The 22,750-nt window shown below is 37.1% G+C and overlaps 1 protein-coding gene across 6 annotated transcripts in view; it reads left to right on the plus strand.

The window, feature by feature from the left end:
• The first annotated feature begins 4,057 nt into the window (after positions 1–4,057).
• FAM185A (family with sequence similarity 185 member A) overlaps positions 4,058–22,750 on the plus strand; it is a 91,239-nt gene continuing 72,546 nt past the window's right edge. For 5 of the 6 annotated variants that reach the window (XM_064575388.1, XM_045864834.3, XM_045864836.3 and 2 more), the window contains exons 1-4: positions 4,058–4,729; positions 7,150–7,259; positions 14,910–15,002; positions 20,831–20,969. In XM_064575388.1, coding sequence (XP_064431458.1) covers positions 4,294–4,729; positions 7,150–7,259; positions 14,910–15,002; positions 20,831–20,969 — 778 coding nt within the window. In that variant the 5' untranslated portion in view covers positions 4,058–4,293. The remainder of the gene's footprint in view (positions 4,730–7,149; positions 7,260–14,909; positions 15,003–20,830; positions 20,970–22,750) is intronic. The other variant, XM_045864835.3, reaches the window with a different exon arrangement.

Genomic DNA, 22,750 nt, shown 5'->3' on the forward strand with positions numbered 1-22,750 from the left:
TCCATCATGCCTACATGATGAAGCCTCCATAAAAATCCCAATAGTATGGGGTTTGTAGAGCTTCCACGTAGGCAAATAAATCCACACAAGGAGGGAGACACACCCCAACTCCAGGGAGACTCCTGTTCTCAGGACTCTCCCAGACCTCACCCTGTATCTCTCTTCATTTGGCTATTCATCTGTATCCTTCAACTTATCTTTTAATAAACTGGTAAACATGTTTCCCTGAGTTCTGAGAACCACTTTGGCAAGTTCATCAAAACTGTCAAGGGGGTTGTGGGAACCTCTGATTTGTAGCCAAACCAGAAAGAAGTTGTGGGTAACCTAGGGACCTATTACTTGTAATTGGCATCTCAAGTGGGTGGGAGAAGTCTTGTGGAGCTGAGCTCTTAACCTGTGGGATCTGACACTATTTGCAGGTATGTAGTGTCAGAATTGAGTTAAACTGTAGAACACCCTGCTGGTGTCTTGGAAAATTGCTTGTTGTGGGGAAAACCCCCAGACATGTGGTAGCCAGAAGTGTCAGAAGAAGTGTTGTGAGTGTGGTAATAGTGTGAGAGTAAAGGAAAAACACACAGAAGGAGAATTGGACGATTTTCCTTTACCATTATATTATGGAAGTGCTCCCACATCACTGAATAGTCTTCAAAATATAATTTTTGAATTGCTGCATAATATTCCAGATGTATACTGATTTATGTAACATCCTAATCTTTTGAACATTTAAGTTGCTTCATTACTTTAGTATCATAAGTAACTCTATAAAACAAAATTCCTTGAAGTTTTTTTGAATATCCCTAATTTATGCTTACATTAAATCCCCAAAAATACAATTTCCAAGTCATGGATACACATATTTTTAAAGTGCTGTATGCATACTGCTAAAATGAACTCTGGAAAGTTTGTAATAACTTACACTCCCACTAGCAGTATATGTTCATGACCATAGGAATGTTGTCGTTTTTTTTCAACTGAAGATGTAAAAATACCTTACAAGTAAACTCTAAGGGGGAAAAGTTGTATATGATTCTCCATTCATTTGATGAATAATTATTTTTCTTCAAAGGTATCAGGAGGATAGAGGCCCTTTTAGTAGAGTGGGAAGAGGACCAGACCCTCTAATTGTTTAATTTTCATCTTTCTGAATTTGTTTCCTCATCTATAATGTGAGGATAATACTTGCTCTGCTAAATTGAGTGTTTTATGAGGATACTATAAGATGACACATGTGAACATGCTTTGAAAACTAATGTCATACAGATGGGAGGCAGTATTTTTATTAGTCATCATTGACATGTGGACAGATTTGATACATAAGTCATGTATCAAAAGAGTATTTTTAAAGTATCAATAACTTTTTAATATCCTATATTAATCTTATATCAATCATTTCCTCCATTTTCAAATTCATGTAATCAGAAAAGTAGTATTTTAGTCAATTTTTTTTAGTTTTGTTTGAAAATAATCACTGATTTTGCCACAGAGATAATTATGGTTCACTTGCCAATTCCATGAACTTGGTTTGTCTCAAAAAAGGAAATATTACCACAGAAACAAAATAATCTGCTAGGTATTCCTATTTAATCTAAAAATATTTGGCATGTGTACAACAAATGTGAGTGCATTCTCAACTTGCATAAACCAATGTCTTTTTCAGATTTTTTCAACATTATTCTTGTGGGTTTTCATTAAAAAGACACTTTGAAGATCAGTCTGAATAATTATGACCAAATGAAACACAAAGTCAAGGACAGAGCTAATGTTCAGTGGGAATTTGGTGAACCTAAAAGCTAGCACTTACCATGAGCCTTCACTAGGAGGGAGAATAAGGAGAGAGAAAGAACTAGGAGGACAGAAAAGAGGAAAGGATAACTTATGAAAACACTGAATTTTAAAAAGATAATGGCTAGGGGAGAACCCTGTGGCTTGGGCCCACGAGGACTTTAGCGCAGTTCATTAGGATTTTAGTCCATCTCTCTATCACTATACCTCCCAGTAATTCCAGTTATTGCACTTTTGCCAAAGGCTTCAGTTTTTTTCCCCAAGATTTATATATTTGTATGAGAGAGAGAGAGCAGGGGGAGGAGCAGAGGGAGAGAATCTTTAAGCAGACTCCCTGCTGATCGGGGAGCCCAAGGCGGGCTGGATCCCAAGGCCCAGGAGATCATGACCTAAGCAAAACCATCAGACACTCAACCGACTGAACGCCCCCCTGGGCACACCAACAAGGGCTTCAGTTTTTTAAGACACTCAGTTTCAGCACTTGCATTTTATTTAATGCCATTGTTTGCAGTCTCTACTAAAGAACTTAGGGAGTAATGGGTAGGAAGAGGAAGGGGCACAGAAAGGGAGAGATATATAGGGAAGCAGGAAATAATTTTTAAATTGCCTGCAGAATAATAAAAGGTAAAAAAGACCTTAAAGAGTCAGTTAGTGCAATCCTTCTTCATCTTAAAGCTGAAGAAACAGATTCAGGTGACCCAAAGAGCCAGGAAAATAATCAGTCTCATGCTCTTCTCATTGCACTGTGTTGACTCTTTTTTCCTTATTTTAGCCCTAAAACTGGGGATCATTTGTAGTCAAAGAGGTCAATGCTGCTGTCAACACAAGTCCTGATTTCTCAGATATTTCTTGGTTACTAAGAATCAGTGCTATCCCTAAAATAAAAATACAGTAATTTACACCTCAATTTTGTAGCCTCTGCATCATGTTCACATCCATCACCTCATTTGATCCTTGCAAACTCTTTAAGGCAAAACAAGGAAAGTATTATTGACCTCATTTTAAGGGAAAGCAATTAAAACCCTGAGTCGTTCAATGACTGGCTTAAGATCACTTAGGATCAGGAGTGAGGCAGGACTCTAATGCTATTCCTATACCTGGTATCAAAGAGGGAGTTCCACCAAAAAACACCAGCCTGGGTGGCTCAGTTGGTTAAGCGTCTGCCTTGGGCTCAAGTAATGATCCCAGAGTGCTGGAATCGAGCCCCACTTAGGGAATCTCTGCTCAGAAGGGAGCCTGCTTCTTCTTCTCCCTCTGCCTGCTGCTCCCCCTGCTTGTGCTCCCTCCCTCTCTCTCAAACAAATAAATAAAATCTTTTTAAAAAGAATTAACCTCCCCCCCACCCAATCTGGCTCTTTATTTTCTTGCTGAGGGATTTTCCATACCAGGGTACCTGCACTAGTTTAATGAAGTTTGTATCTAATCACCCACTTTAGTTTGGATCTAACCACAAACTCTAGTTTGCATCTAGTTCTCACCTTTTTTTAAATAAAGATTTTATTTAGGGCGCCTGGGTGGCTCAGATGGTTAAGCGTCTGCCTTCGGCTCAGGTCATGGTCCTGGAGTCCCGGGATCGAGTCCCGCATCGGGCTCCCTGCTCCTTGGGAGCCTGCTTCTCTCTCTCTCTCTCTCTCTCTCTCTCTCTCATGAATAAATAAATAAAATCTTTTTAAAAAGATTTTATTTATTTATTTAGAGAGAGAGAGCAGAAGCCGGAGAAGGAGCAGAAGGAGAAGCAGATTCCCCTCTGAGCAGGGAGCCCGAGGTAGGACTCGATTCCAGGACCCTGGGATCATGACCTAAGTCGAAGGCATAAGCTTAACCTACTGAGCCACCCAGGCACCCCTAGTTCTCACCTTTTTAAAAGCCCGGTTTCTTACCCCTTAACTTGGTCCTGATCCTTATTTAGGTTCGTATTTTTCTCGGTAGATTAGGACCTCCAGGGTTTCACTCCAAAGCTCCACCTTCTCCAAAGAAGTCGCGTCCTCAGTATCCAAGGAAACCACGCAGTCCTGCCCACCTTGCTCCTTCCGCGCTCTCCATTGGCCAGTTGGATTCCCAAGTAGGTTCCACCCCCCCTCCCCAATTCCTCCAATGGCTAATGGGCTTCAGGCAACGAGCGCGCGTCTTCTGAGTTCGGGTAACACTTGTTCTTACTACCCCTTCTACCCTGCGCATTGCCTCTTGGGATATGTAGTTTCCAAACTTCCTGGAGCCCCACGACCTCTCGTCCCCGTTAGAACTACCTATCCCATGCGCCTTTGCGAAAGGGGGCGGGCACGGACGAGGAGTCCAGGTCGGAGTGGATACTTACAGCTGTGAAATTCCAACTTGCCGCGGAGGCGTGTGCGGCTGAGGCTTAAATTGCCGAAGAAAGTGAGCAGTTTGGGTTCAGCAAATCTTTGCAAACGTCTCCCCTTTGACTTGAGCCTGTGCGGTGGTCAAATAGACTGGCCGTGGCGAGACTGGCCTACGGCTGAGGTGATTTGTGGAGCGCGAGAGGGGCGCGCCATGTTCGCCCCCCGCTCGGGCTGGGGGTTCGGCTGCCTCCGCCTCAGCCAGCTCCGAGCTGCGCGGCCCTGGGCGTGTCGGGCTGGCCCGGCCCGGCGGTACCGCTCTGGTGGGGGCGAGCGCCAGCCGGGATCCGAGCCCGCGGTCTCTCCGCCAGGCCTCGCGCACCAGACTCTGAAGGAGTGGGCGCTGCTGGTGAGCCCCTTCGGTCGGCTGCGGGCGCGGCTTCCGTGTCATTTGGCCGTAAGGCCCCTGGACCCCCTCACCTACCGAGATGGCGACCGCGTGCTGGTCGCGGTGAGAGCAGCGGAGGGCGGGGCGCGGGACCTGGCGGGCCTGCAGGTGAAGTACGACGAGGCGCTGGAGGAGGTAGCCATCGTGTCTGACACCATCGACCCCCAGGCATCCGTGGAGGTGAACGCGCCCCTGAAGTTTGGCAAGTGAAGTGAAAACGGGTTTGGGTCCCAGGGCACAGCCAGAGAACTTGTGAGATTAAGCTGATGTGCACTTTTAATTGGTCCCTTTGGATCTGACTTTCTAACCTAATTTAGTTGCCCCCCGCCTCGGAACCTGCCTCTTTTTTTTTTTTTTTTTTTTCTGTTCTACTTTGAGCTTCCTAATGAAAGTTAGACATCAGGTTCCCAATGATAGAAATTTTATAAATCCAGTGGAACATCATTTGGAATAATCTAAGTCAACTATTATTTGTGGAACCCTTATGTTCTCCTTTGGCATGTAGTTCCTATTTTTCTGTCACTGCACTTTGTCAATAGAAAAGTGGTTTGTTTTTCAGGGTTGAAGCTTCTTGATAATCCATTCAGTGGTATGGCAGTCTATTCACATTTCCCCTTGCCTATACACAGCTTGGGGTCTGTTCCAAAACAGCTCCATCTGTAGGATGTACCATATCTAACCTGGACCAAGTGTTCGGTTTCAGATAGGCACCCGGCTTCTAACTTACCTATCTCCCTTGTAAATTTTCCGTGAGTAGCAGTCTTTGAAAAAACACAAACACAAACACATAGTAAAACTGCCCCGGGGGACCAGTTGACAACGCCTGCAGTGTTCTAGGTATTTGGGTTCCATAATAATTACCAAATGCAAGCCAGTGTGTACACAGCAGTCTCCCCAGGAAAGTCTCCCCAGGCTCTCCTTCCTGGGACTGAAGGATGATACTAATGATGATCGTCATAGCAGCTAACACTTCTTTTCTTTTTTTTTTTTTTAAAGGTTTTATTTATTTGTCAGAGAGACAGAACACAAGCAGGGGAAGCGGCAGGCAGAGGGAGAGCAAGGAGCCCTATGCGGGGCTGGATGCTAGGAGCCTGATGGTCTGAGCTGGCTTAAACCAGTGAGCCACCTAGGCGTCCCAGCAGCTAATACTTATAAGATAATCTTTTCGAATCCTTACAATCTACCATCGAGTAGATATTGTTATTGGCACTGTTTCACATAAGGAAATTGAGATACAGCAAGTTTCATGAAATAAGTATTTATTGTGGGTGAACAAATCCATGCCTTCATGAAACTTACATTCTGATGGGGAGTAGATCAAAAAATATGCCTGTTCTCTCTCAGATATAAAGCGGTGGAGCTGAAATTTGAACTGACTGGAGTCTGCTCAGCTACTATGGTTTACTGCTTCTCAACTTCTTTAAACTAGCCTAGATGAATAAGAGACCCTGACCTCAAAATGTAACAGTCTGGGGTGGGGAGGAAGATTTGCCAATATATTATCATAATAAAAAAATGGACTGAGTATTGAAATAGAGTAAGCAAAATTTTATGGTAACACAGATGAAAATGGAACTATCTGTGCTGGTGATCTCAAACCTCATTTGTAGATTCCTCTTCTTAGAGCCAGAATCCCATTTCCGATTTACCATTTCAGGTGTCTATTCCATGAGCTCCTCAAATCAACATAATTCAGTTTTCTTCATATCTACTTGTTCCTCCAGTTCTGTGAGTGGGTAAGGGTAGCATTACTGCCACTCAGTGCTGGGCTTTTCTACCTGTCTAGTGGGGGTAGAGGATATTTGTAATATATTTCCTTCTCTACATGTCTATCACTGCTGCCTTAGATCAAGGCTATGTTGTAACACTACTCAACTCGGGTAAAAACTGATTAATTACATTTGCATCCATGTAATTCTGGGATAAAATTATTGGTTTATATATTTTAGATTATTATGACCAAAGTATTGCTGTTTTTAAAACCTTTACAGAGACTGCCATATACAAAACTGTAGAAATTTATCTTTATGCCATAACTATTAAATTGTTGTGTTAAGGCCCAGTAGTTTGTGTGGGGTCAACAAACACAGATCTACTACTCCTACAATATGCTTTTAATTTATACGAGGTTTGGAAACCTTTAAATCTTCGTGAATATAAGGGAGAAGAGGCTAACTGGCTTATTCAGTTTACCATAATGACTTTTTAACTTCCTGTAGTCTTACTTGAACCTGTGTGTGTGTGTGGTGTGGTGTGTGGGGTACATGTGTGTGTGTGTTTGTGTTTGTTTTCTCAGTGGGGAAGAGGCTTCTATGATCTTTACCAGGAATGTGTATTACTTGGAGTCTCTGCCCTCTTTTACTTTTCTCCTATATTACTTTCCCTCTTTAGATGATATAGGTCAATAGAAATAACTGCTTTATTTCTAAAAGCTAGCAGAAGAGGGCACTACATTTGTCCTGTTGCTGTGGTGGAGACCCCTTAGATGCTGACAACTATGCTCTCTCCGGAGTTCAGTAATATTATGATTGGAACTGAGGAGCTGGATTTCTGGGGGGTACTAAAATGCTTTGGAGCTCATTAGCCATAGTACTAATTTGCTTTTTCTTTTTTCATTTCTAGATTTGAATATCAAGTCATCAGGTTCTGGCTGTGTAAAAATCCAAAATATTGAGTGTGATAATTGTAAAATTGAAACTGAGCAGGGGACTGTCATCTTACAGTCTGTTAAGGTATAAACATTTTCCTAATTGTGTTTAAATCTTGTTGTTTTAAAAAACTGTAAACTTTGAGCTGCAGTGTCAAACTAACACTATTATTCTGAGTATCACGTGTTGAGAATATTGAGTATTATTTATTCATCTCAGACATTTCTGGCAAAAATTTTGTCTTGAAATCAGTTCCGTTTTGCAAGTGTAAAGGTTTGTAGCAACTTTGAAGGTTTTCCTCATTTTTATTTTTCCTTAAGATTTCATTTCAAAGTGTACAGTGAAACTAATAATACATTCTTAGTATTCTAAGATCTTAAGTTAAATTTTAGTGTTTTTTTTTTTTTTAAGATTTTATTTATTTATTTGACAGAGAGCGCACAAGGAGGCAGAGCAGCAGGCAGCGGGAGGGGGAGGCAGAGGGAGAAGGAGGCAGAGGGAGAGGGAAAAGCAGGCTCCCCGCTGAGGAGTCCGATTTGATTCGGGGCTTGATCCCAGGACCCCGGGATCATGACCTGGGCTGAAAACAGACGCTTAACTGACTAAGCCACCCAGGTACTCCAAAGAAATTTTAGGTTTAACAAATGGCTTTCTTCCATTTATTAGAGTAAGGAAAAGTCTTTAAGCACTACAAATATGCTTAAAATATTCGTCACATTTTTAACGTACTAGGTAGCTCATTTTAGTATATGTGCTGCCGAAGCGAGCACTAGGTAGCTCATTACTTAAGGATTAAGTAGGTATTTTTGCTAAACAACAAATGATTCGTCTTGTTTTGTAATAACACTTTTATATTCAATTTTCTTAAAATTAGATTGATCTCAGCTCTAAATGATTTCAAATACATCTCTGATAGCAGCTGGTTTGTCATTACTATTGGTACTTCTTACAGTTGCATATTCAAAACGCTTCTTATATTTGCATATTCAAAACACAAAGCTTATGAACTTTGATGGCATATAACTTTGTTGAAGAGAAGTCAGTCACCTATGCTTCATAATTTTAAAACATTTTCATTTTTATCATAAGCACTAATTAGAATGATTGATGCATTTAAAAATTTTTATATCATTTGTTTCAGTCACTTTTATTTGCACCCTGTCTTTAGTATCTGTTCACATGTGAACCATTTCAAATAAATGTAATTGCACAAATATCACAAAAGATTAAAGAATACTATTATATGCCCTTTTAGAAAAATAAGATGGTTCAGGTTCTTGTTGTAAAAGATACACAATGAAGTCTTCATGTTGAATGACTAACTGGATAAGAATATTCATAGTTCCTTTTTGCCTTTAGAAATATATTGTTCACTCATCCATGCTTGACCTTCAGAAAATTCATCTAGAATATTGTCTTCTGAAAACTCAGTATCTTATATTTTTAGTTTCATAATCAAAATTAGAAGCTAGATGATACAAACAAATGGAAAGATATATTTGGGATTGGAAGAATTAATATTGTTAAAATATCCTTATTACCCAAAGCAATCTACAGATTCAGTGCAATCCCTATCAAAGTGCCAATAGCATTTGTCACAGAACTAGAACAAATAATCCTAAAATTTGTATGGAACCACAAAAATCTTGAATAGCCAAAGTAATTTTGAGAAAGAAGAACAAAGCTAGAGGTGTCACAATCCCAGATTTCAAGATATACTGCAAAGCTATAATAATCAAAACAGGCACAAAACTGGCACAAAAATAAACACATAGATCAATGGAACAGGATAGAGAACCCAGAAATAAACCCACATCTATATGGTCAATTAATCTATGACAAAGGAGGCAAGAATATACAATGGAGAAAAGATAATTTTGTCAATAAGTGAAGCTGGGAAAATTGGACAGCTACTTGTAAAAGAATAAAACTGGAGTACTTTCTTTCATCATACACAAAAATAAACTCAAAATGGATTAAAGACCTAAATGTGAGACCTGAAACCATAAAACTCCTAGAAGAAAACATAGGAAGTAATCTCTTGGACATCAGCATTAGCAACATATTTATGGATATGTCTCCTCAGACAAGGGAGACAAAAGCAAAAACAAAACAAAGAAAAACAAAAAACTATTGGGACTACACAAAATAAAAAGGTTTTGCACAGCAAAGGAAACCATGAATAAAACACCTTTTTTTTAGAATGCAAAGTATATTATTTTTAAACTTCTAAATTTGAAAACAAAACAGCCTAGGTTAAATAAAGCTGGATGTGCTCATTTGGAGCTCAGTTTTCCTGCTTACAGTGCAAAAACAACTTTCTAAAACTCAGGCAGGAACACTAGTGTTGTGATGGTCTCTGATTGGATGAACTGATCAATCTCAGTTGGTAACATCCCTTTTTTCTTTCTTGGTAAGAGTTTAAAAAAATTTTAGAATAGATGCATTTTTCTAGTCTTAACAGAGACAATTTCATTCCAGATGTCTCCTGAGAGGCATATACCATATACAGGAATCCATTTTCATCCTTCTCACTTTCATACACTTCAGAAATCGGCGTGGACACACTCTCCATGCTGTCTGTTCACTAACAGGAAGAAGGCTTGATTAGTGTTGAAATGTAAGCACCTTCTAATTATCTTAATGAGCTCACTCATGTTGACATGATCAGGTAGAAGGAACTTGGTTTTGTCCAGGATTGGAAGTTGCTTCTCATCCTTGTACTGTTCTAGTGAATGGGAGAAGATATTTGTGAATGATATATTTGCTAAGGGGTTAATATCCAAAATATATAAAGAACTTACACAACTCAACACCTAAAAACCAAAAAATCCAATGGAAAAATGGACAGAGGACCCGAAAGGACATTTTTCCAAAGAAAACACACTGCCAACAGATACATGAAAAGATGCTCAACATCACTAACTATCAGGGAAATGCAAATCAAAACCATAATGAGATATCACTGGACACTAGTCAGAATGGCTAGTATCAAAAAGACAAGAAATAGTAAGTGTTGGTGAGGATATGGAAAATAGGAAACCCTTGGGCACTAGGGAATGTAAATTGGTGCAACCACTGTGAAAAACAGTATGGACATTCCTCAGAAGATGAAGAATAGAAATACCATATGGTCCAGTAATTGCTTTACTAGGTATTTACCCAAAGAAAGCAAAAACACTAATTCAGAAAGATATATAGACCACTATGTTTATTGCAGCATTATTTACAATAGCCAAGATATGGAAGCAACCCAAGTGTCCATCCACAGATGCATGGATAAATAAGATGTGGTATGTATACACACACACACTGGAATATTACTCAGACATAAAAAAGAATGAGATCCTGCCATTTGTGATAACATGGATGGACCTAGACTCAAGGGTATTCTAAGCAAAATAAGTCAGAGAAAGACAGATACCATATGATTTCACTCATGTGGAATTTAAGAAACAAAACAAACGAGCAAAGGGAAACAAAAAGAAATCAAGAAACAGACACTTAACTAAAGAGAACAAACTGATGGTTACCAGTGGGGAGGTAGGTGGGGTGGGGGGTTGGGTGGAATAGGTGATGGGGATTAGAGTACATTTACCCTAATGAGCACTGAGTAATGCACAGAATTGTTGACTCACTGCACTATACACCTGAAACTAATACACTATATGTTAACTATACTGGAATTAAAATTAAAAACTTAATAAAAAATATATTGCCATTAAAAAATTGATAGTTCTATGGGTACTGTTCAAATATAAATGTACTCAAAATCACAAAAGAGTCTGCAGATTAAAAAAATTTTTTTAAATCAGAAGCTACTATCCTACTGTTGATCTCTTTGCTTTTTTCTTTTGATTCATGTGATAATTCTGAGAGATCTTTTTTGGTCATTTTTCTTCCTCCTGCCATTATGGGCATAAAAGAAAAAATGGTTTCTCAACTTTGGTACTATTGATATTTTCAACCAGATAATTCTTTGTTGTCACGGGCTGTTTAGAAGCATCTGTGGCCTCTACCTACTAAATTCAAGTAGCACACTCCTTGGTTATGACAATGAAAAACACCTTCACATTGCCAAATGTTCTCTGGGGGGCAAAACCACCTTTAGTTGAGAACTACCATTCTAGGCAAGTCCTTCAATTCTTCTGTTGTCTTACCATTTTTTTTTAAGCATGGTTGACAGTAACTGATGAATTATGATGAAGTAATTCCTAGGATAATGAAATAGCAGAATATTATAAGATGTGAAAAGTAAGAACACTAAGAGCCAATAATGTATTTTAGATTTACAGAAGAGTCCAGTAGATGGATATAGTAATTTTAAGATAGAATGTGTTTTATTCTATTTTTTAAAAGTGAGTAAATTTTCTATATGTTCTTTGGAAGACCTCTAAGAAAATAAAAATCATGAAATATCAGTCCTTACAAATAGAATAGTTTAAAAAAAATTCAAGAGCTAAAATTGGGTCCAATGGATCCTAATGGTATACCAGATCAAGAGAATTATTCTTAAGATCTTAGGATATAACTGACTTAAATTCATAAATAGGAGCACTTGGTGAAAGATCTTGTTTAATTTTTAAATGTACAATATTATTATCTTGAATTAATGATTGTCTATTAATATAAGTTTCTTTTCCACTCATTTTAAGGGCATAAATATATTTGATCTGTTTGATAAAATGTTTATAGCAATAATAATAGCTATTGTTTACTGGGTCTTTTTTGTACCAGGAAACTTGGCTAAGCCTTCATTTAATCTTTGAGTTATAATATCTCCCCTTAACCAAGGATGAAACTCAGGCACCGAGAGATTGAGGAGCTCATTTAGGTTCAAATAGCTAATAAATTAAGCTGAGATTTGAACTTGGGTCTTTCTTAATTTCCAAGCTCATGTTCTTTCCACCTTTCTTTTCTTTCTTTCTTTCTTTTTTTTTTTTAAAAACACTCATAAGTGGCTTTATTTACTACACACCAGAGACCTTGCTAAGAGTTTTGCATATATCATCTCATTTAATCAGCAGAGCAGCCCTGGGAGCTACGTGCTTCCTTATTTGACAGATGAGGAAGATGAGGCCAGGAGATGTTTCTTGCTGAGGTCACATAGTTGATGAATGACAGAGCCAAGACTTGAACCTAAGTCTGTCTAGAGCTCATGTGCTAAAACCACAAGGCTGCGTTGCTTGAGTGACCTGCGACCATCTGGAAACACAGCCTCTGTTCATATTTTTATAATCATTTATGTATGTACTTGTTCATATGTAAAAGATATATATCTTTTTATTTTATTTTTTTTGTGGATAATTTTTAAATTTTAATTCAATTAATATAATGTATTACTGGTTTCAGAGGTATAGGTCTTTGATTCATCAGTCTTATATAATACCCAGTGCTCATTACATCACATGCCCTCCTTAATGTCCATCACCCAGTTATCTCATGTCTCCACCCCGCCCCCCATTCCCCCATCCACCTCCCCTCCAGCTACCCTCAGTTTGTTTCCCATGATGGAGTCTCTTATGATTTGTCTCCCTCTCTGGTTTCGTCTTGTTTTGTTTTTTTCTCTCTTCCCCTCTGATCTCTGTTTTGATTCTTAAATTCCGTATCAGTGAGATCATATGATAATTGCCTTTCTCTGATTGACTTACTTCGCTTAACATAATACCCTCTAGTTCTATCCATGTCATTTCTTTACTGTTGAGCAAAATATATGGCAATACTACATTTATTCTGCACTCTTAGAGAATAAGTAAAGAAATTTTTTAGGCAACATACATAACTCATGGAAGGCCACACATTTGCATTTTTAAAAAATGCAATACAGTAGTTTATACTGTATTGGTTCTGATTTATTTATTTTGTTTTATATATTTTTAAAAAACCTTATAATCTAATTTTTTGGAATTAGATTAGTTTTAAGTTACAATATCTTGTACAATTAAGTTACAAAAGATATCAAGTAACTCTTGATATCTTTGAGCCTTAGCCCTCTTTGAAAATGATGATTGTCTCCTTAGAAAAAAAATTCACACATATGTGAAATTTTGTTTTCAATTTCATTAAGTTTCATAGACTCTCTAGAAATTCATGTAAGCTTGATTTAAAGTAACATTTGTTTTGGAGGTACTCTTTTCAAAAGTTTATCAATTGCTTGATAAATACTATGTTTAAAATGCAGTTTGACTTCAGACTCCTGTCTCTGTGGGCATAAAGTAGTCTACCACTGTAATATAGGTAAACTTTTTAAGAATGATTCATTTTGTCCCTTTCACTAAATTTTTTGCAATTCCTTCCTGGGCTTTTTTTGCCTAAGGTTTTTCTATTTTTTCCCTTGAGTAAAGCAACCAGAAGGTATATGGTTGTTTTGAATTTAATTTTTCCCTACGATTTAGACACTTCTGTGCTGTTGCTGGTCATGATGTTGGTGACTGTGCTTTTGCTATTTTTCTTCCTTTGCTATTTACCTTTTTTTTTTTTTTTTTAATGATTATGGCAGAACTGAAGATGTATGTAATGGTTAAGGTAAAGCAAGCTACTCTAAAAAATAGATCAAACATCTAATGGCTCATGTACAACTATGGTTTATTTCTCGCTTTTGTTCAAGTGTCTGGGTGGCTCTTCTATTTAGTGATTCTAGGTTCTTTCCATCTTCCGGCTTTGCCATCTCTTAAAATCTTACTGTAATCTGCACTCATCTGGTGGAAGGGGCAGAGCATAAAGAAGGCACACCAACTCTTCTTAAAAGCAATAGCCTTGAAATTGCACAGACCATTTCCATTTAAATTCTGTTGGCAAGAACTTAGCAACCCCTCAGAGGTAACAGAAGCTGGAAAATATCATCTCTTCATGGTTCCAGCTATATTGCTATTACTTTGGGGAAAAAAACTGATTTTTTATAGACCTATGGTAGTTTTTCCACAGTTGCCAAGTGTGAAATCAAATCTTTCTCTCCCCCCACCCCCCCAGGACCCCTCACCACTCCACACACTTTTTTTTTTGGACAGAGGAGGATAACGGTGACTGCTGTTTTATTTGTGCTTGAGACATTTTCACCCAAGTTCCATTTTCTGGGGTGTGATATGCTAGAAAGTTTAATATAATCAGTGGGCTGTACCTTAAGTATGAATATATCCTTCAGAAGACTCCAGCCACAGATGTGGATTTTGAAATCATACAGACCTTGATTCTGTTAGTTTATATTTCGTTGTTTTCTGTCATCTGATAAAGTTATTTTACTTTTCTGATTCTTGAATTTCTTCCTCTAAAAATTGGAAAAATATAACACTTATTTCTGAGTTGTGAAGATTAAATAAGTCATGTAAAGTAGCGAACACTGTATTTGGTACAAAGAAAATGTCAAGTAATGGTAACTATTATTGTTATTAATAATGATAATTATTAATAACGATGAACGGTAATAGTAATTATTATCATCTTCCTCAACATTTATGTTTAGTTAGCCAGTCACAGTGATCTTATATTCCCAGACCCTTCTTCAGTGAAGCTACTCTTTTTCTCTAATGAGTACGGATGGCTTATTTAATCCCTTAATAGCAGTTGATGTTCTTTCCCAGTTGATGTTATTATCCAAACAGTGCATTTCTGGTTTATTCCTGGTTCCTTTTGCTGCTTTATTATTATTTAAAAAGAAATTTATAAAATGTTGGAATTTTTTTTATTACTCTACATCAGATTTTTTTTTTTCTCTATATTTTTGTATTTGTCTTTCAGAGTCAAAAATTACATGTTCAAACAAAAGGAGGCAAAGTGATCTGTCTGGGAACAGTTTATGGAAACATAGATATTCATGCATCAGATAAAAGTGTAAGATTGAAACTTTTTTTTATTAGCAATTATAATTTTGCTTCAAGGTGGCTCACATAGTTTGTAGGTAGGTTCTATAAAATTTGTAGCATAACATTCTCACCTTTTTAAGGCACTTTAGTTCATTAGTAAATTCAAATTTGAAATTGAAGTGATTAAGTATTACACAACTTAAATTTTACTTTGTGATTTAATACTTTTGACAGGTATTGATTTATTTGGAATTGATAACATCTTTAAATATTAAATATTTAATTCAAGTTCAGAAGGGATGTTTATGATCATGGATTAAACCTGATCATTGAGTATTACTGCCACAGTTAGGATTAAATTTTTTTTATGTGTTAGATTTATTTGAGCATCTTTCCAAGACCTGTTTACTTTTCCTTTGGACAGTTGAAGGTTGAGTTTCAAAACTCAACTTTCTTCAGTATTTTCCACAAGGTGGCACCATTAGATAGCATCGCTACTCTCCAAAAGCTTTTATTATCCATAGAGATTTTGGTTGCTATGAGATAGTTTGTATTTTTTATTTTATTTATTTTATTTTATTTTATTTTTAAAAGATTTTATTTATTTATTTCACAGAGAGAGACAGCGAGAGAGGGAACACAAGCAGGGGGAGTGGGAGAGGGAGAAGCAGGCTTCCCCCCGATCACAGAGCCCGATGTGGGGCTCGATCCCAGGACCCTGGGATCATGACCTGAGCCGAAGGCAGATGCCTAACGACTGAGCCACCCAGGCGCCCCGAGATAGTTTGTATTTTTTAATTAACTTTTGTTGCTTTCTGTGATTTAGCATAGTATTAGGAATATAGTTATAATTTTGAAGTATAAATTGTCACAGTTTTTTTAACATTATGGATAATGTTTTAAATCTTTGAGAAAGATCTAGTTCACCTTTTATTTTACACTTACACAATTTGCAAGAATCTTTCATTATAAATTTAGATTCTCTACTGAGCTTTATTCTCAGGTAATTGGTGAGGATGAGTTATATCTTGTAGGTAGATTATTATTATTACTATTTTTTAAGATTTTAATTATTTATTTGAGAGAGAGAATGAGAGAGAGAGAGCACGAGAAGGGGGCGGGTCAGAGGGAGAAGCAGACTCCCCGCTGAGCAGGGAGCCCGATGCGGGACTCGATCCTGGGACTCCAGGATCATGACCTGAGCCGCAGGCAGTCGCTCAACCAACTGAGCCACCCAGGCGCCCTTGTAGGTAGATTATTGTTGGCATAATTAAACAAGGTAGATTATAACAGTAATTGTTTCTACTCTTGTCACTTTTATTTTCCATCACCTTTGTCTTAGAACCTGTGGGTGACTTTTAAGCCCAAACATTTAAATTCATCCTTTACATTAGACTAGGAAAGTATTGAAAGATACTGCATGGCCTAACTGGCAGCTCTTTTAAGATGGCATTTAGTTTCACCCCTTGGATTGCTGTGGGCTTAGAAGTGCAAAAGGGAAATTGGACAACTTTGCAGCTCCTTCAAACTGTCCTTTAAATGATGGCTTATGTTAATTGAAATGATCTAAGTTACCAGAATATTACATATTGACATTCAAATAAACATTTCAAAGGAAAATTTAAATCATCTCTTCATTATTTGCTATTTTGAACATTTTGGCCACCTTTTCCACTCATTAAGTTATTTATTTGTTCCAACTTACATGGTTTATTGAATATTCATTTATTCCTGCTTTCTATTATACTATTTTGTTTCTTTCCTGATTGAGTTTTGTGTTTTATTAAAGAATTAATCTGGATATTTATTTCTATTTATATTATATGTAGTGTTAATATTTAAAATTTATTTCTAAGCTTGTGGGGTTTTATATAAAATAAATGCTTATGATATGTTAACTCTTAATATATAGCTTTCACAGAGGTGTGCTATGGATACTTGAGAGGTAGTGTAATGAATTGGTAAAGAGCACAGAACTGAGAAGCAGACTACCTGGGTTCAAATCGGGCTCAGCCACTTAAGCTTTTTATTTATTTATTCACTCATTCATTCATTCATTCATTATTTTAATCTTTTAATTTTTTTTAAAGATTTTATTTATTATTTCTTTGAGAGAGAGAGAGCACACAAGCAGGGAGAAGGTGAAGCAGGCTCCCCACTGAGCAGGGATCCCGAAGCTGGGCTCCATCCCAGGGTCCTGGGATCATGATCTGAGCGAAAGGCAAAGGCAGATGCTTAACCAGATGAGCCACCCAGGCACCCCTCACTTAAGCTTTTTAACTTCAGACAAGTTACTTAACCTCTGTGTGCCTTGGTTTTCTGGGAAATGGAATAATAGTAATGGACTTAACTCAGAGGGTTATGAGGATTAAATCACTTAATACAGATTAAGTACTTAAAACAATGTCTGGCACATAGTTAACTCTAATACAGTGTTTACTATAATGATGATGATAAAGGTAAATGAAACACAGGAAAGATGACTAGTCCTAGATCTGCCAGTTAACTTTACTGAGATTCGTTCCATTATTCATAAAATAAAGTTGATATTGTTTCTTTTTCCTACTCAGCAAGATTGTGAGAAACAAATGAGTACTGTAAACATTTAACAGCATTTTTAATATGTCATTTTAAATGGAGTGGCTGTTTTAAATAGTATCATTAATTTTAGTATCCTAAGTTTGGTACAGAGAAGATATAAATCCATTTCCTTTGATGTTTGGATGAACTGGTGACATAGTTGTCAGTTGACCTCTCTTGGTTTGGGCTGCAAAGCCACAGTGCTTCCTTAAAGTGTGATTTTCATTAGATATAATGTTGATTTATAATAACTAACCTTATGAAAAATTTTCCTTCTTGTGTAGAAAGGAAAATTAATTTATAGTAATATCTCTATCAAGAATGTATTAATTTTTGGATCTACTTTTTGATCTTTCTTTAAATAGCTACTTCTGTTAATAAGCAGGCTATAGAGTTTAATCCAAAGAGTCTGTTTATGACTATTTGCTCCATTAGCATTAATAACTATAAGCAAGAGCCTCAGCATTTTGCTATAAACTATGGTGTCCTAGCTTTAATTTTTCTAGTTAGTATCTGATATAGTGCATTATATGTGGTACTCAGTGAATTTTTAATTTCTTTGAAATTAATTTTATGGAATGATCGGCTAAAATAACTATATTATTGTAGTGGGGAAGGTGTACTTTCACTTGCTTTTATTTGCTTTGGTGCAGCGGGGAGGATATTTTTCTAGTTTTCTACAAGGTAAAATATTTAGTATTTAATGAAAAAAAGTAAATCCTTGACCGTTTCCAGATACTCATACAAAGTCTCTTAAAGGCTTTATTTGGTTTTGGGGAGAATCTAATCAAAAGTGCCCCTTTGCCAATTTAATCAACTTTCAAATATTTTTTCAATATGTATCTTTTTTTATCCCCTAAACCAGCCTCGTTATCTGTAAAAACCTAGAGTTGTTGTCTGCTTAATGGAAGTGCTTGGTGAAACCATGCATAAAGCAACTTTTCATGAAGAAACTTTGTAGGTAAAGGACAAAGTTTTTCAGGAATTTTACATCTGTACTATAACACCGAGGAATGCAAAACATTTGTATTCTCACAAATCTGAATGAATGTAGGTAAAATATCTTTTTTTGACTGATTTATTGAAACTAAATTTAAAGTAAAAATTCCTATGAATCCATAATCAGCTTAAACGAAACTAGATAAGAAGCAACTAGATGTATATTATGTGTTTAATAAAAGTTTAAAAAGTTACATACTTCAGGGCGCCTGGGTGGCTCAGTTGGTTAAGCGACTGCCTTCGGCTCAGGTCATGATCCTGGAGTCCCCGGATCGAGTCCCGCATCGGGCTCCCTGCTCGGCAGGGAGTCTGCTTCTCCCTCTGACCCTCCTCCCTCTCATGATCTCTGTCTCTCATTCTCTCTCTCTCAAGTAAATAAATAAAATCTTTAAAAAAAATTTTTTTTAGGGCGCCTGGGTGGCTCAGTTGGTTAAGCGACTGCCTTTGGCTCAGGTCATGATCCTGGGGTCCCGGGATCGAGTCCCGCATCGGGCTCCCTGCTCGGCGGGGAGTCTGCTTCTCCCTCTGACCCTGCTCTCTCTCGTTCTCTCTCTCAAATAAATAAATAAAATCTTTAAAAAAAAAAAAAAGTTACATACTTCAAATCTGGAGGGTGAAGTCATTCTGATTTGCTCCCCAGTGGGACCTGTGCGTGCTTTTCTTTCTCTTTTTTTGTACTTCTAAATTTTAGTATTCTTGAAACTCAGTTCTTATTAAATAGTATTTTGAATTTTTAACAGTTTTTGAAGCACATATTAGGAATGAATGACACTGGTGTTGTGCTGATGATGTGTTGAAGAACAATGATCTTTCTTTAAACCTGGGCAAAACTGTAACATGCCTTCCTGGTGACTCAGTTTTTGTCAACAATTTTATATAAACACTCACTTGATGCTTATAAAACACGTTTAAAATTTGATAGAGATGATTTGGAATCCTTAAGTAGATATCTTCATTTTACATTGTGCTCAATATTTGAAACAAATTCATGCTAAATTTTGATAGGGAAGCTTAGGAATAAATACAAAATTCTTTTCATTTTGTTCAATAGAAACCTATTTTATTACATTTAATGTGGAAAAATTGTAGAAATAATAGTGCATTCACTATATTAACAGATGACAGGAGAAAATCTGATAGTCCAAAAAAAAAAAAAAACCCAGATAAAATTAAAAACCTATTTTTAATTTCAGTTGTAACAACAAAACAAATTTGAAATAGAAGGGATATGATACAAAGGATCTAAAGGATATCTATAGCAAACATCTTAATGATGATGTTATACTGTAAGTTTTCCCTCTGAGAACAGGAATACGATTAGGTTGCTTACTATCTCATTGCTTTTGTTCACTGTTGAATTGGAGGCCTGAGCCAGATAGTTAGGCGGGACAGAGCAGGAAAAACAGTATTAATATAAGGATTGGGAAGGAAATAATAAAACTATCACTTGCAGGCAATACAAATTATGCATGTAGAAAGCTTCCTTAAATTCAGGTAAATTATTAGAGTTAGTAAGTGAGTTTAGTGAAGTTGTTGGATTTAAGAGCAAATACAAAAGCCAATTAAGATAAAATGAAGTTTAAAAAAAAGAGTTCTTTTATAATAGCATTTAGAAAATACCAAATAGGAATAAATGTAACAAAAGCTAAAGAATTCTATATAGAAAATATAAAACATTATTAAGAGAAATTAAAGAAGCTCTAAATAAACGAAGGAATTTAATGGGTCTATTCCATATTCCACAGACAATACACTGTTGCTCACAGGGAGCCAGGGAATTAAAGTCAGTAAAGTGATTGTGTACTGGGTAGTAACTTTTTAGGTAGTTGCCCACTAAATCTGTAGGTACCAGTTTGGCTTTTTACCAGTCTTTGTTTTATAATGAACTGATTTTTTTTTTATTATGTTTATCACCATACATTACATCATTAGTTTTTGATGTAGTGTTCCATAATTCATTGTTTGCGTGTAACACCCAGTGCTCCATTCAGTATGTGCCCTCTTTAAAACCCATCACCGGGCTAACCCATCCCCCCACCCCCATCCCCTCTAGAACCCTGTTTGTTTCTCAGAGTCCATAGTCTCTCATGGTTCGTCTCCCCTTCTGATTTCCCCCCCTTCATTTTTCCCTTCCTGCTATCTTCTTTTTTTTTTTTTTTAACATATAATGTATTATTTGTTTCAGAGGTACAGGTCTGTGATTCAACGGTCTTACACAATTCACAGCGCTCACCATAGCACATATAATGAACTGATTTTGAGTTTTTCTCTTAATAGACTGTGACCATAGATAAACTGCAAGGAAGTACTGTTAATATATCTGCTGAACATGGTTTGCTGGAAGCCAAGTATCTTTATACAGAATTGTCATTTCTGTCTTCTGCTGCTGGAGATATTACATTAGGAAGTGTTCATGGTAAGATGACAGAAGCCTAATACATCTCCATTCCATATAACATAAATTTCTAATTTCTCTGTAGTCGAAGAAGGATCTGCCCTCTAAATAATTAATGGCAGACTAATCATCTTTTTAAAAAAACATAAAGTGATTCATAAGCTATTTAATTTTACTTTGGCGAGAAATTAAATATGCTGTTATATTTGAAGGTAATAGTAATTGTGATTTTTAATGCATTTCCTTTTGTTATTTATTTAGTATTCTTTTTTTTTTTTAAAGATTTTATTTATTTATTTGAGAGAGAGTGAGAGAGAGAAAGAGCACGAGAGGGGGGAGCAGGAGAGGGAGAAGCAGACTCCCCGCCGAGCAGGGAGCCCTATGCAGGACTCGATCCCGGGACTCCAGGATCATGACCTGAGCCGAAGGCAGTCGCCTAACCAACTGAGCCACCCAGGCGCCCCTGTTATTTATTTATTTATTTATTGCTCAGCTAGGCCTTGAATAGTTCTGGTAATTTGTAACTCTTCATATTTTAATAATGACTTTTATTTAGCATTGCATTTCTGTTAATGACAGTGAAAAGTACTGTACTTAATATATTGAGTAGCTTTTAGTAGAAAAGCAATTCCTTACCAAGTCAGATGTTGATTAACACCTATGATAAGAATAGCACTGTTCTTGGGCTCCTGGGTGGCTGAGTTGGTTGGGCGACTGCCTGAGGCTCAGGTCATGATCCTGGAGTCCCGGGATCGAGTCCTGCATTGGGCTCCCTGCTCAGCGGGGAATCTGCTCTCCCTCTCCTGCTACCCCCTCTTGTGCTCTCTCTCTCTCTCAAATAAATAAATAAAATCTTAAAAAAAAAAAAAAGAATAGCACTGTTCTTTGCAGTGTTTTATACCATATTTACACTAAATCCATTGATGTTTAATTTCTTTTGCTTTCTTTTAAGTTAGATAAGAATTGACTTTGGTACAGTTTTCCATTAATAGCTTACATGATAGTAAACAGATGCACCTTTTTGAAGTATCCTTAACAAAACTCTAGGTCTCTTGATTTTGATTACTTAAAGTGCTGAAATGGAAAACAAATTGCTAGGGATAAAAGAATTCATTCCTTAGCCTTTGTAAAGCCTTTTGTATTTACTGACCTTTAATATGAAGTCAGATACCTTTCCTTGGGCGGTTTAAATTTGGGTCAGACCTAGATCCTCTTTGGGCTGTAGTCTCAGGTTGGGTTTCTTGAAAGCAGACTCTAAAATGGAAATTAGAGTGCAGCACATTTACTAAGGAGGTGTCTTGGGACCAACGCCATGCAAAGGAAGGAGGCCCAAATTTCACTGGAGAAGTTGGACTGTGATGCAGCCTCAGTAACCCCAAGGGGAGAGTTCTGAAGCTGGGATCATCCTCAGAATTGTCTCGAGTCAAGGTGAGGAAAGCTGGACCTTTATATCCCCAATCATTAGATGCAAGATGCCCCAGAAAGGAGTATGATCTTAGGCCAAGATGACTCTTTTCAGCTGAAGCAATTCCCTAAGAGGGCTGACAGCTGAGGGCTGTCTGCCAGCAGTACTCCCATGAGTTAGGAAAATAAGCCCTGAGGTATGGAGAAGTTCTAGATGATGAATTACAGAACTCACTGCAGTTATAGTTATTGATTCATTCAACACATATATTGACCACCTACTGTGTGCCAGATTTTCAGACACCAAGGATACATAGTTGGGCAGGAGTTGATCCCTATCCTTAAAGAACTCATGGTCTTCATTATTTGTAATACTGGTACAGCAATGAGAAGAAGTA

The sequence above is a fragment of the Mirounga angustirostris genome, unplaced genomic scaffold (assembly GCF_029215605.1).
Source record: "Mirounga angustirostris isolate CCGP_5_RB_7025 unplaced genomic scaffold, mMirAng1.0.hap1 SCAF_12, whole genome shotgun sequence".
Taxonomy (NCBI): Eukaryota; Metazoa; Chordata; class Mammalia; order Carnivora; family Phocidae; genus Mirounga; species Mirounga angustirostris.